Here is a 13,042-nt window from a genome sequence, read left to right as displayed (position 1 = left end):
CGGTGGCGGCAATGCGCAAGATTTATCCAGGATAATGAACTAATTAAACTATAAAATGATAATTTTAGATGATGTTTGTGGTTAAATTGTTTACATGTGTATGTTGAGGGCTGCAGATAAAATCCGTCTCGGACTATTTACCAACTTTGACAGTGTCAAATATTTGACTAGGGTTTACGATGAGTTTGGCATGCAGATTAATCATCATAAGTTGGAACTGTTCTGTTACATTGGCCTAACCATCTCTGTGGCCTTGACTATAATTAAACTAATGAATTAACTGCCATCTCAAGGAGGTTAATTAAAGAGATTAAAACTCAGCAGTAAAACATGAGTTTCTTAACATTCTCACTAAGTTTTGGTAGAGCCATTTCCTTCGGAGGGCCAGCTCTGGTGAGTGTCGAACCACTTCTGGTGTAAGTTGTGGATTCTGACCTCTCAAGGTAAAGCCTGCCTCGATATGCCGCCAAGTGAGCGTAGTAAGCCGGGGGCACCAGAGAAACTGGCTTCGTGCACCTTGCGTACGTGTAGCACAGAATGTTGACCAGCTTCTGAAGTTCATCTGAAGTGAACTGGTTTTCATCCCACAATATGTGGTAATGAGTTGGCCTGCTTGTCCCCTTAACACCCCAATGGCTGCAAAGATAGAAGTCGAATTCTTTCGGGTGAGTGATCACGGTATCCACAACGGTTCCAGGGGGAATGTTTTCGTCGAGTAATTGGTTCTGCTTCGAAGACAGATCAGTTTTGAAAGGGAACAGCCTTGTGTGATGCCTCTTTTGAACCACTGCAAATGTTATGGGAGGTGCATAACCGGGAAAATTTGAACATGCCCCTTTAATGGCTTGCAACTCCTCTTGAAGCACTTTGTAGAATTGCGTTTCGCTTACCCCGTCTCTGAAGAAAATGATTCTCTTGGGAAGTTTGCCAACTTCCTGGCGAAACTCATTCAATAATTCTTCCACCATTGCGTCGAGATCCTGGATGATTTCTTGTCGATGCGTCTGAGACCTCATTCTTGACACGTACTTATTTGCCGCCGGCCAGTTCATGCTACTAACCACAGCAGCAACAGAAGGACTAAAATCATCGAGTGGGTGCGGATGAGTCACATCCGCGCCCATAAAGATCACTGGTTCACCAGCCTGAAGCAGCCGCGGGATTTGTGTTGGTAATGAATTGTACAAAGAAACCGTGCATCCTCCAACTTTTGCATTGATCTTGAGAGCAAGATTTGCCAAAAACTGTGAACCCATCTTCCCGAGGTTTGAGTACAAGCAGCATTGGCTTAAAACCCCAACGCTTGTATCCGCAATTCGCTTGAGATCTGCGTAGCCTTTGTGCTTTCTTTCCATCACACATATAAGCAGCTGGAGGTTGTTCGATGCACCTCTTTGGATTCTTTTGAGCTTGGATTCTAACAGCGACACATTGTTAAGCACTTGGGATGGTTCGAATTGGGGGCTAACAACCGTGTTCTTGTTGAGGAAGATTCCCAATTGTTCACATCTTTGAGATAGCTGGCGTATGAATTTTGGGATGCTATTCTTCTGATCAGGGGTGCCACCGAAACCAATCAACGCCCACCTCTCGATTCGAGTACCTTCAAACACATGGCTGTTTATAAGATTCCATTGCCGATCAAGACGAGAGGGAACTAGGTCTCTTACATGACCACCATCACCAAGCTTTAGCTTTGGAGGTTGAAGAACTCTTCCTTTTAATCGAGTCATGTCTCTCGAAACGTGGAGCTTGAATTCTTTTTCCTGAATGCCACTGTAAAGAAAAAAACTGAAATGAACATCCACAAATAATCATAAAGCAAACTGAAATACATTTTAGAAGTTGAGAGATTACCTTGTTGGCCCAACAGGACCTCTCATGACTCCATCTATAATGGCTTTTCGTTCTTTGGGGCGTTGGCAGCCCATCTTAAGTATCCTTGCAGTTTGATCATCGGACAGTTTCCCGAGAAACTTCTGGCCTTCACAGATCATGCATAGCTCCATCGGAAGATAGCATGGTTTACTCCTACTAATCTGCAAACAAGGCAAATTCCTGAATTGTATATCATAATTATAGTGATCCTTGAAGTAAGTCAACAGCCTCAAATTCTTGCCATCCCTGTCTGCAAACCAAAGATTTTCTGTGGCTTCCTCGGTCAAGCCACAAACGCGGTATCTCTGGACAGTTTCTCTGTGGCAAACAAAGACCCTGATGTTCTTCAATGCCTTCTCCACTTCTTTCCTTTCTTTATCAGTTAAGCCCCTTGTCTTCCTTTGAGGAAGGTCTTGAAGAAACTCGAGGCGCTTCTGCAAGTATGGGATCACTCCAACGCTTTCGTGGAATGCAGTCACGGAGAAATCAACGTTGAGAGCTAGTCCTTGTTGCGTTGGTCGAAGGCTCTGGAAGAACCCTCTCAGTCCTACAGCTCCTCCTCCAATTTCTTTACTTCCTCCCATTGAACTCGAATAGAGTGATCTTCCCACAGGTACACACTTCTCCAATGGCGCCTCCCTCAAGACGACATCCAAGGCATGGAGATAATCCTGAGGAATCGGCTTCCATTCATTGCCCTCCTTGCTCAAGTAACTACTCAATTCCTTCGCATCTATCTTCGACACGAGTCTGATATTTATACGAAAAAGTTTATGTTCTTGATGCTTCTCCTGTAAGTCACTGAATGCTCCATATGGCAATGTTGGCTTGCTTGTGGGGATGGGAAGGCTCATATAGAACTCAAGCCTATCGTCTTGGAATTCAACTGCGCTGTAAAGATTCTTCCGGCCATCATAAGCTGGAATTGCACCGGATAGCACAGCCGAGTTATCCTCGATCAGCTTCTGTTTGATCATTCTAGCAACTTCCTTCGACGGGTTAGGGGAAATGTCGACATTGTAATGGAAAATTCGCTGCGATAAATCGAATTGGACAAGAAAATGGTTAGCCAAGAGGGAGATTACAGTGCCCTCCACACCACCAGAATCTGGCCTCCTTGCAGTCACTATTGCTTTTCCTGTTCTTGCAGCTGTGAGCAACTTCCTTCCATCTTCTCCTTTAAAGGGTGAACTGGTTTGCTTCTGATACCCCTCTGAAGCTTCTGATTAATAGTAAATAACAAGATTACTAAAAAGTTAAGGAATTTGAAGCCTAAAACCAACCATTTTTATTGAAATTAATGCTTTTGAACTGGTAGCAAATATCATTTTTTCAACAATCACCCTTCTCATTGCAGATAAATTTCTATCCATCTCTCTAGCAGAAAGTAAATTACTGGGAGAACAAGAACCAAATATGTAAAACTGAAGGTAAATATAAAAACCAAAACTTTGAAACACAGATAGAAAAATGGCATGCAAAGGAAATAGCAAAAAAAAGCAGAGAGCTTTGAGGCTTACTTGGTGAAATTGTGAGTTGGGGCAGCTGGGTTTCGGAGGAGGCCGCGAAAGGAGGAGTATTGAGCCTGCAGGAATGTTTCTGGAGGTGGGTTTTTGATCGGAAGTGGTGGTTTGGAGGCAGAGGTGGAGTTAGAGCGAGTTGCAGAGGGAGGAGAGGAGGGAGAGGAAGAAGAGCTGGGTAGGAAGAGGAGTATCTCTGATTATAGAGGTTCTGGTTGCAGAAACCGAACTGGTTTGTGTGGCGGATTAGTTGGTGGTGGTGGTGGTGGTGGTGGTGGTGGTGCTTCTGAGGATTGGCTCTGCTGCCGCCCCTCAGACTTCTGGTGTTGGGGTGGTATTTCTGGTCGCCATTGGAGTTTTCTGTGTCTTCCATGGCTTGATTGAGTGAGAAAACAGGAATGAGAGAGGAAGAGAGGCTGTGTGCATCAGAGAGAGAGAGAGAGAGAGGAGATAGAGATGCCTGAGCAGAAAGCAGAAGGTGTGAGTAGTTATTGCAGAGGGACGGAGAGAGAGTGTTTTGAGTTTTAGTTCCGAAATCCTATGAGGTTTCTTTATGTCGAAATCGTTTTGATACTGGTAATTTTGAAGGGAAAAGTGGACCGATGCCTAAGAAAAGGTTAAAACACCAAATACTTTCGGAATTTTTTTTTTAAATTTTTTATTTTACAAACGATATTATTTACATTGAGAATCACAATAGATTAGTAATAATGTGGTTTAAATTTATTTTTCACGATAATTAAACCTATAACTTCTCATTTGCCAATGAAAAGAAATTCCACTAAACCGTAAGACAATGTCATTTGAACCTACTAATGCAGTCTATATGAAAAGAGAGAGAGAGAGAGAGAGAGAGAGAGAGAGTATCTTAGGGTAGAGTAAATATTTGGTGTGGTTAATTGGTTAGGGCAGCTTTCAATCTCAATAAGAACAAAATGAAATAAATTGCGTAGCTTTTTAAAAATAACGCGACCATGTTGCTCTATTAAAAAAAATTATTAATTTTTGAAAAAAATAAAACTTTAGACTATTTTCGGACAACTCAAAACTATACAGAGTGAAATCGAAATACACAAAATTCTTAGCTTTTGTAAAAGCTGCTTTAGGGATTATATTATCGGGTTGTTTACTCAAATTTTTTTACACAACGTATTGTACGATTGATACAAGACGTTATAGACTATGCTCTTCTATTTTACTGTATTGATTATTCAAACACCCTTTTTGTTTCATTGACTACCTGTCAAACATATGGATTCTTCGACCTTAACCTTAGACCTTTTCCTTGAAAATGCATGGAAGTCAAACGAGGATGGGAAAGGTTTGTTGATAGTGATTAGGGTTCTTATCCTTTTACACTATTTTTTATCCATCTTTAGTACTTTGCTCCTCCCTTTCTACAATTCATAATATTTGACTGCCTATTTTCTCCTCTTTTTTTAAGGCATCATTGTCTTTGAAAACGGTTGATTTGGATCTTTTGGGACCAGTTTTATGCGACCTCCAAGTGTTTTTTTAATAGTTTTAAGTGTTGTTATTAATGCGGGGGCGTTTTAAACCTCAAAGCGTGAATAAAAATTTAACACTTTACACACTAAAATATTATAATATATACTCGACCTACAAGTGTTGGTTAAGGTTGAAAAGTTAGGAGAACAAATAAAATACATAAATCCCAACAAGATTGTCCACATAAGCTTGATGACATCTTTTAATTAAGAAAGACTAAAACACTTTCTTTTTATTTTCTCCAAAATAAATTGTGTTTTACTAGCTCCGTCGAATATCGATTTTGGCTCTGTGTTAAGAATTTGCGCATTAATTGATTGGTTCATAATTTATTTGTGCATTCACAGAAACTGAAATAGTGCAAGAGATTAAAAAAAAGCGTTTAGATTAGAGGTGGGTTCAAAAAACTGAACCGAACCCCGAATCCAAGCTGAAGAAAAACTGAACTGAACCAAATAGTAGTTTCGATTCGATTTTTGATTTTATCAACAAAAAAAAAAAAAAAAAACCAAACCGAATAAAATCGAACCCATCCCTAAATTATATCATTATTTTTCAATACCCACATGATGAAGGGCATTTACAAATATCTGCATTTCTTTGTGTATTGAACATTATTGAACATTTTTCCGATTGTATTTCCACTTTTTAGTACTACTTGCAGCCCCCCATTTGCCTCATCTTTTGTGAACATGATTAGTGCTCGTGTGATGATAAGATCATAAGAGAAGGGACCATTGATCCACTTAGGAAGGTGGGCCCCTTTGTATTTTAAGGATAAACATTGTTGGAATGTGGTGATGGGACAATATGATTAGTGTGGAGCCTATATGCATTGTGATAATTAGAGCAGTGATCTTTGAATTTTTTATCCCTAAATTAAAAATTTGTCAAAATTAATCTTGAATTTGTCTAATGTAGAGCAATAAGCATTTGGGCTAACTTCGTTAGAATTTTCATTCAAAATAAAGGGCATAAAGAGAAAAAAAATAGATGAAAATTTTAATAGAGTTGGCCAAAAAGATCATTGCTCCACGTTATAAAAAGTTCAATAACCAATACTCATGAATTTTTAACTCTGATAACAAAACTTTAATTGAGCCAAAGTTCAAAAACCCCAATTTCTCATAAATATTTAACTTATTCAAATTTAAGACCACATCATATCCATTGTTCATTATTTTTTTTTAAGAAAACCTCGACAATCCAGTGTTCATAATTTTTTATTTTTTATTATTTATTTATTTAATTTTTTTGTGCCATGTAGCCTCCATTGTTTTGGTTTGTACAATATGAACAGTATTAATTACATGAGTTTACGTCAGAGAATCTTACATACAGTTAAAATTTATTACAACACTAATTACGTGAAGAGAATGATAACATGTCGAACGTTTTCACTCGAGTTTTTTCTTCTTACTACGTTCCTTTGGTGGTGTCAATATTCTTGATGCTCATGATGACAACTTGGAAAAGAAAAGGAAAGCAACAAGTGAGAAATGCAAATCCAAATTGGATACAAACAATGTAGAAACGGAGAAAACAGAATGGAGACAAAAGATCAAATCCTCCCCGCTGCAACAATGGAAGTCAATTCAAGCAAATCTGGTTGAACCCGATTAGCAGAAACTAACGACTCTTAAGTTTGATTAGCGGAGACTAATGACAATGTTTATCGTTTATGTCATCATTATTGCGTCATGCAAGATTATCTGTTACCAGCACTCCAATATTAAATAGATGAATATTATGAAAGTTGAAGTCAAGACTTCACTTTCATCTCCAACCGTTGCTTTTGCTTTGATCATGATGTCTTTGACATTCACAAAAATATGACCCTTTGATTAAATAATTCATCGGGAATGATAAAATTATTTACTTTGGCTGATAAAATATGACTCTTTATTAGTTAAAGTGATCATTCTAATTTCTATTTAAAAAACAAATTAAACAATTCAAAACCGATTAAGCATTCGGGTTAAGTCACTTAATTAAGACATGTCACTTAATTAAGTCACTTAATTCAAAAAATGTACATACGAGGGTCTTCCAAGACCTTCCGAACATTTCTTAAGGGTCATTTTTGTGCATATTAAGTGTGATAAATGCCTCTTGTGGGTGGCATTGATAACACCATCGGTAGCACTCGTTAACTTGCTTCGGCATGTCAATATCTTTTGACATGGATGCAATTTAGTTTGGCTGACGACAACAAGCCCACCAAATGTTCAACGAAATGCTTTAGGGAATAAATTGTGCGCTTCGCACTTTGTTTTTATTTAAAAACCTAGACCTTTAGAGCCCTCCAAGATTTGAATCCTAAATCCGCAACTGATTAGAACACAGCACTTGTCATTTGAATTCATATCCAAATCTTATTTATATAATTTAAAGAAGTTTAGAATATCAGTAGGTAAAAATACAAGTAACAACTGATTAAAAGCTCAAAATTCTATACATTTAAATGTAAGATTTAGAAAATTTGGTGTAAATTTTTGAAATATTTAACATGTTTTTGTCGTACCATGTTAAAAGTAAGATTGTTGCAGTCAAACATAATTATGAAAACACCAAATTTCAGTGGGCGGGAAGAAGACCAGTTTAGTGATGTCAAATTATAAACTTCACTCTTTCCCAAAAAAAAAAATTTAAACTTCACTACATACTTCCAATGGGAAGAGGCCACCGGTCAAGTTAAAGACCAAATTATAAAACTAATATTTAAATAAATAAATAATTATTGTTCGATTTTGTATACTTTGAAGCATTTTCTCTCTTTTTTTTCCCATTTTTAGTGTGAAATTAAATTTTGGAAAGCGTCAACATTCGTTGTTTGCAAATAGGGCTTAGAATTTTTCAAATGTGGGATTTGATTAATCTTGCAGTATAGTTACGACTTACTAGATGTGAGTGGCCAGTCAACCGATGGTTTTGTGTGGAGTACTCGTTACTCACATTCTGCAACTATTCCCGCATTCGACAAACCCCCTATTTACTTAGAACAATGAAATGCATATTCCGTTAAGTCAAACTAATTTGAAATTAGTCCATCACAGCAAATTAGTACATTGAATAAACTTTTAGAACAAAATCTTTTGACAATCTGCTATCAAAAGGGGAAGAATCAGACTTTTTAATATTAAAGTTGATTCAAGAAACTTTTCTTTTTTCCTAAATTTTAGCTCATGATCATGACTTGGACCAAGAAGGACACTAATCATGATTTACCTTGTGAATGGTTTAAACCATGCATCGATATTGCAACACCCTACACTGTATTTGTCAACTCCCCGGGATAAGTAATCGCGATTAGTGTGGGCTAATCGCGATTTAAATTGTGTAATTCGGAAGAAATGTAGGGATTACAGAACCACTAAGACACCTTTATAAAAATTGATTTCAAGAACACATCACAGATGGATATGCATGCATACAGATGAGGAGAATATACACATCGATCAGGTTGGAAGATTGATCTTTTCGGGACATTTTGTATTGCAGAGGGAAAAGAATAAAGCTATGGAATGAAACGAAAATGGGAGGGAAGATAACGCGTAGAGCTTGTACTATAACACCAATGTACATCGTAAAGACATTCGCGAGCATACCTCACACCTATGCTCGATGAGCAGAAGATAAAAGGGGACTGCTGAGCCTGTCACTGCTCCCAGAATAGTTGATAGGCATCAAATCGGGGTCCTGATAGACTGTGACCAATTTATCGAAAAATTCAGGCATTGAAGGATCGTTCTCATCTTGCCTGTCCTTTCGTATCAAACTCTGGAACAAAAAAGAAAGTAGGTCAAGCCAAAGATTTATAGGCCAGAAGTTGTGTGAAAGTGTTGTAGAAGTGTGACATTGAAACATACCTCGGCAGGGTAAGCAACGAAATTTGGAAGGAAGCGCTTCCGGCAGTACTCGTTGAAGAGAAGTGTGAATACAGGAAGAGGAAAGGTTAATGTAGATGCTAGATCGACCTTCTTGATTGTAAAGATTCCAACTGCAATAGCGTGCATAAGTACCAGAGAGAATATCATTGAAGTATGCACGATCGGCCAAAACTTCCCAGCAGTTTCGTACCTTGGAGCATATACGTTCATGAACTGCATAGTGATTTTTTCCGAGTATCAATACGCTATATTCAAATCAAATCCTCTAACTAGTTAATTGAAATCTACTGACCTGGTTGCGATAGATGATGAATCCGAGACAGAGGTACACCAAAAGGAAGGGAAGAATTAGTGGAGCAAGGAAGAAGTAAGTGATACCGAGAAGTACAAAGAAAAGAACTCTAGGCATGTGACTATGGTAAGTAATTGCTGGAACTTCAAATTCATCATCTTTACTGTCAGTAAAAGGTCTTTTTAATAGACTCCATATCAGAGGAATTATGCGAAAGAGTTCTGATGAAGTACTCGTCCATCCTGCCGTGACTACATACGCAATGAAAAAAGACGACTGCATCACCCAAAGTAAATGATGTTAACAAACTGAAAATAGTGAACCTGATACAAATAAGGCAGTTAACTTGTACACTCATCATTTTTATCGCATGCTTAAACTGAAGGGAATGTAATTCAGATTCAGATGTGTATTGCAAAAACATAGATTCATTCTCAGAAGTGCCCGACACAAAATATGTCTGAGCGTACTGATTGTAGCCATCTTTCTGAAATGAGCAGCTGTGATCACTTGCAACAGAAGGTGTGATCACTTGCAAGTTGCAACAGACATCTTGAAATAACTTAAAACTTGCTTGTACAAGATACTATTCAAAAGCAAAAAAGTTTGAAGATTTTAGCTCATCAGCTTTGAAAGGATTCATATACATTTTTGTGAGAAAGATCGTGATTTAGTGCGGTTATAGATAACAAAACAGAGGGCAATTGCGCAATAAAAAATGTACCAAATTTACACTATGAAATAGATTAGAGAAGCAGGAATTTGTTACTCAAAAAGCACAGACAATAGCCTACAGGTTAGATGTGTTGACAATTAACAAATAAGATATAAGCAGTTCCTAAGTTTAATTAATTAATTGAACAAGACGTTTATATAATTACATCGTAAAGGAAACATTTTCTCACCTGTGCTGGAACAGAAACGCCTAACTTTGAAGGAATATTCTTGGGGTCAAGAAAGACAGAAACCGCAGAGAAAACTGATCCGGAAAATACAGTAACAAAAAAAATGTTCCATATTGTGAACCAAAGTACTTTTGTACACGCACTCTTTTGTATATCACTGAGAGAAACATATCCTTGAATGGATGAAAAGAACTCCATGACGGGGGGCACCATTTTCAGAAATAATAGAAGAATAAGACTGGGAAGGTATCCTGTAACGACCTGACTAACAAATGTTCTGCAGGAAGACACAGAAAGTTAGATGTTTGCATCACCAAGTGATCCAGAACATAAAAAATTGTTAGAATAATTATTTTAACATTTTGAACTGTATAAAACCACAGCGGTCGTTTACAGAAAGAGCAAACGATGGCAATCTTCAGAATTCCATAATATTTTTGGTACAACCGATTTCTCAGAACTTTGCCTAAGATCAAGTATTTCACAAATGCTGCAGAAGTATTCATGAATTTAATCGATCACAATGTTGTGATATTTACTCACATGGTTAGAACGCTTTCGAGAAAGGGAAGCCAAACTTCCAGCTGGTTTAGGTTAGTAAGACCTTGGACAATTAGAACAGGAATAAGAAACAAGATTGTTAGGACTACGCATAAAATTATAACCACAAGCTTAGATATCCATCTTCGGATGAAAGATGACGAGAAGAACGGCCAATAAACATCATGAGGTTCAGGAGCTTCCTCTGTGACCCAGTTGGTAGGATTGTTTGATTGTTTCAAGCGGTGAGTAACTGCAGCACCATACCGAGACTTGAAGGAAACAAAAGCAGCTCGAACTTCCTTAAACATAAAAAAGAAATAAAATAAAAATTGAATTAATAGCATGCCCTGAGAACCACAATTACATACAACAAACAGTGGAAAGATCTTCTAGAATGCTGAAGAGAGTGGGGTGGGGAGAGAGAGTCATCACATACTTCTACTCCTAATGAAGCCTCTGATTGCTCCGATCTCACATTGTCCTCTACGTCTTCAAGCTTCTTTTCATAGTGATCCACAAGATTAACCTTGCGTCCAAGCAATCCAAAACAACAAGATCGTTTATACTTTTGCCGGTTGGGATCTGACTGCAAGTGAACGAGCCTGGTATAGAGTTCTTCCGCATCTTTCTAAAGAATGATAAAATCAGATAGTATTAAGAACAAAGTATAACATACAAAAACATGTTGAAGCATGCAGAAAGACAGAAATAGAAAACTTCACAACATTAAAACAGTATATAAAACATCAGAAACAATGCTTACAAGGAGTTTTTTAAGTTTGTTTGTTCGACGAACAACAATATGCGACAGATATGTTGAAGGGTGATACTCTCTAAAGAAGCTGTCAACTCTTTCGCTGACGCTGCTCCCATAAGGAACAGGTATGCTGCGAACTAAGATCGTGAACTGATGTGGTTGAGGTTTGGATGACTGAAAATAATCAAGCCGTCTTTGGGAAATATATCTATATTCCTGCACAAAGAAGGATCATTCAGTATCCACTTCCAACTTTCCACTCTTCCACAGATCATCAGCTGCAAACCAGTGACATCACAATTCGAATCTTGCGAGCGTAGTTTGCTTTCCAAGGAAAAAGTAACAACAAAACTAGCAACATTACATGCATCTAATACAAATTATGACGGTCTTAAGCACATCAAATTCGGTTTAACGATGTTCAACTATATAAGTGCACCAAAGATTTTACTTACATAATAAAGTAGACAGCAGACAAAGATGGTGACAAGGTACACAGCAGCAAAATGAATCCATAACCTGTCAAAAACGTCTGCGTTAGTAAGTTTAACTTTTGCATACGTAGGTTAGGCCAATTGGTCAGAGTTGCGTGCCCGCCCCCTTAACTCGAGTTCAAATCCCCTCGTAGTTTAAAATAGAATATCGCCTTGTAAATAAAATGATATAATACACAAGGAAGACTAACTATAAATTTTTCTTTAACAATTTTTAGACATTAAAAGAGCTTAATTGTAGATTAAATAGAATCAACAATTTTATAATTAGAAAATTTAATCTAATCACTCACTTGCTCGAGCCATTGTTCACATTCGAAATCGTAAACACGTCGAGAGAGTTATTCGACAGATCGGCGAAGTCAACATACTCGAGCTGGTTCCCGGAGCAGTTGACCGGAAGCAGGACGAAGACCCCGATAACTCCAGCGAACAGAAACACTCTGAGACTAAAATTAATGAGCCGCATGAAAACGACAGCGTCGAGGCCGGAGGACGACAGCAAGTCGTCCTCCGTGAGCTGCCAGGCCCGCTTGAGCCAGTACGGCGACGGAATCAGCCGCTCGAGGTTGAAACGAGTCGAAGAGTAGGACCCCCCCTCGGCGAGCAGCCGCGGCATGTAGACCTCATAGTTGCTCGGCTGCTTCCGGAGGATCGAGTAGAGCGTGAAGAAGAGGACGCAGAGGCCGGAGTTGATTGCGAGTGACGTCACCAGGGCGGAAACCAGCATTTTTCGATTTCTGCAAAAACCCTAGAGATTCGGGAGGTTTCGAGAAGCGATGAAGCTTTCGATCCGACAGTTGGCATTCAAATGGCTCGAAAGGGACTGCTCTCACAGTTGGGTTATTGATATTTTCGGGATGCCGAAAATACCCCTACATTTGCTTGCTTATTTCTCACGGAAGCGGGGGAAGCTTCAGTGAGGTAATGGAGATGGTTGGAGCGGATCGGGATTTTACCATTATTGTGGTGAAAGCGATGGTGTTTTGCATTTGGATTTCGGGGGTGATTTTGGGGATTTCGGTAAGGAAGACGGCCGCGGTCTGCTGCCCCAACTACCAGTCAAATTCCCGCCATCGCCAGATTTTTCTTTCAGACTCTTGCCTCCATATATCACGTGATGCTAATGGATATTTTTGGTAAGGCGCTTAATGAGGAATGATATGGAAACTCTTTCAAAGTCTATGAACTATTTGTGACATCACGGTTTAACGTTCTTTTCGCGTTAATATTATAAAATATTATGTAAAAGAT

General features: G+C 38.5%; 2 protein-coding genes across 2 annotated transcripts; both read right to left on the bottom strand.

Annotated features, from left to right (window-relative positions):
- Nucleotides 1-189: 189 nt before the first annotated feature.
- On the bottom strand, nucleotides 190-3,977 carry LOC137737547 (protein argonaute 7-like). The gene is made up of 3 exons (XM_068477066.1): nucleotides 3,399-3,977; nucleotides 1,858-3,100; nucleotides 190-1,776 (listed from the first exon to the last, which is right to left on the bottom strand). Exons 1-3 carry the CDS (start codon nucleotides 3,769-3,771, stop codon nucleotides 318-320), a joined length of 3,075 nt encoding a protein of 1,024 aa, XP_068333167.1. The 5' UTR covers nucleotides 3,772-3,977; the 3' UTR covers nucleotides 190-317.
- A 4,388-nt stretch (nucleotides 3,978-8,365) lies between these two features.
- On the bottom strand, nucleotides 8,366-12,823 carry LOC137737548 (CSC1-like protein At1g69450). The gene is made up of 9 exons (XM_068477067.1): nucleotides 12,082-12,823; nucleotides 11,750-11,813; nucleotides 11,301-11,510; nucleotides 10,974-11,165; nucleotides 10,538-10,836; nucleotides 9,995-10,271; nucleotides 9,090-9,365; nucleotides 8,777-9,010; nucleotides 8,366-8,687 (listed from the first exon to the last, which is right to left on the bottom strand). Exons 1-9 carry the CDS (start codon nucleotides 12,516-12,518, stop codon nucleotides 8,523-8,525), a joined length of 2,154 nt encoding a protein of 717 aa, XP_068333168.1. The 5' UTR covers nucleotides 12,519-12,823; the 3' UTR covers nucleotides 8,366-8,522.
- Between the last annotated feature and the right edge of the window lie 219 nt (nucleotides 12,824-13,042).

The sequence above is a fragment of the Pyrus communis genome, chromosome 6, assembly GCF_963583255.1.
Source record: "Pyrus communis chromosome 6, drPyrComm1.1, whole genome shotgun sequence".
NCBI classification, from domain to species: Eukaryota; Viridiplantae; Streptophyta; class Magnoliopsida; order Rosales; family Rosaceae; genus Pyrus; species Pyrus communis.
This window is presented reverse-complemented; position numbering and strand designations above follow the sequence as displayed.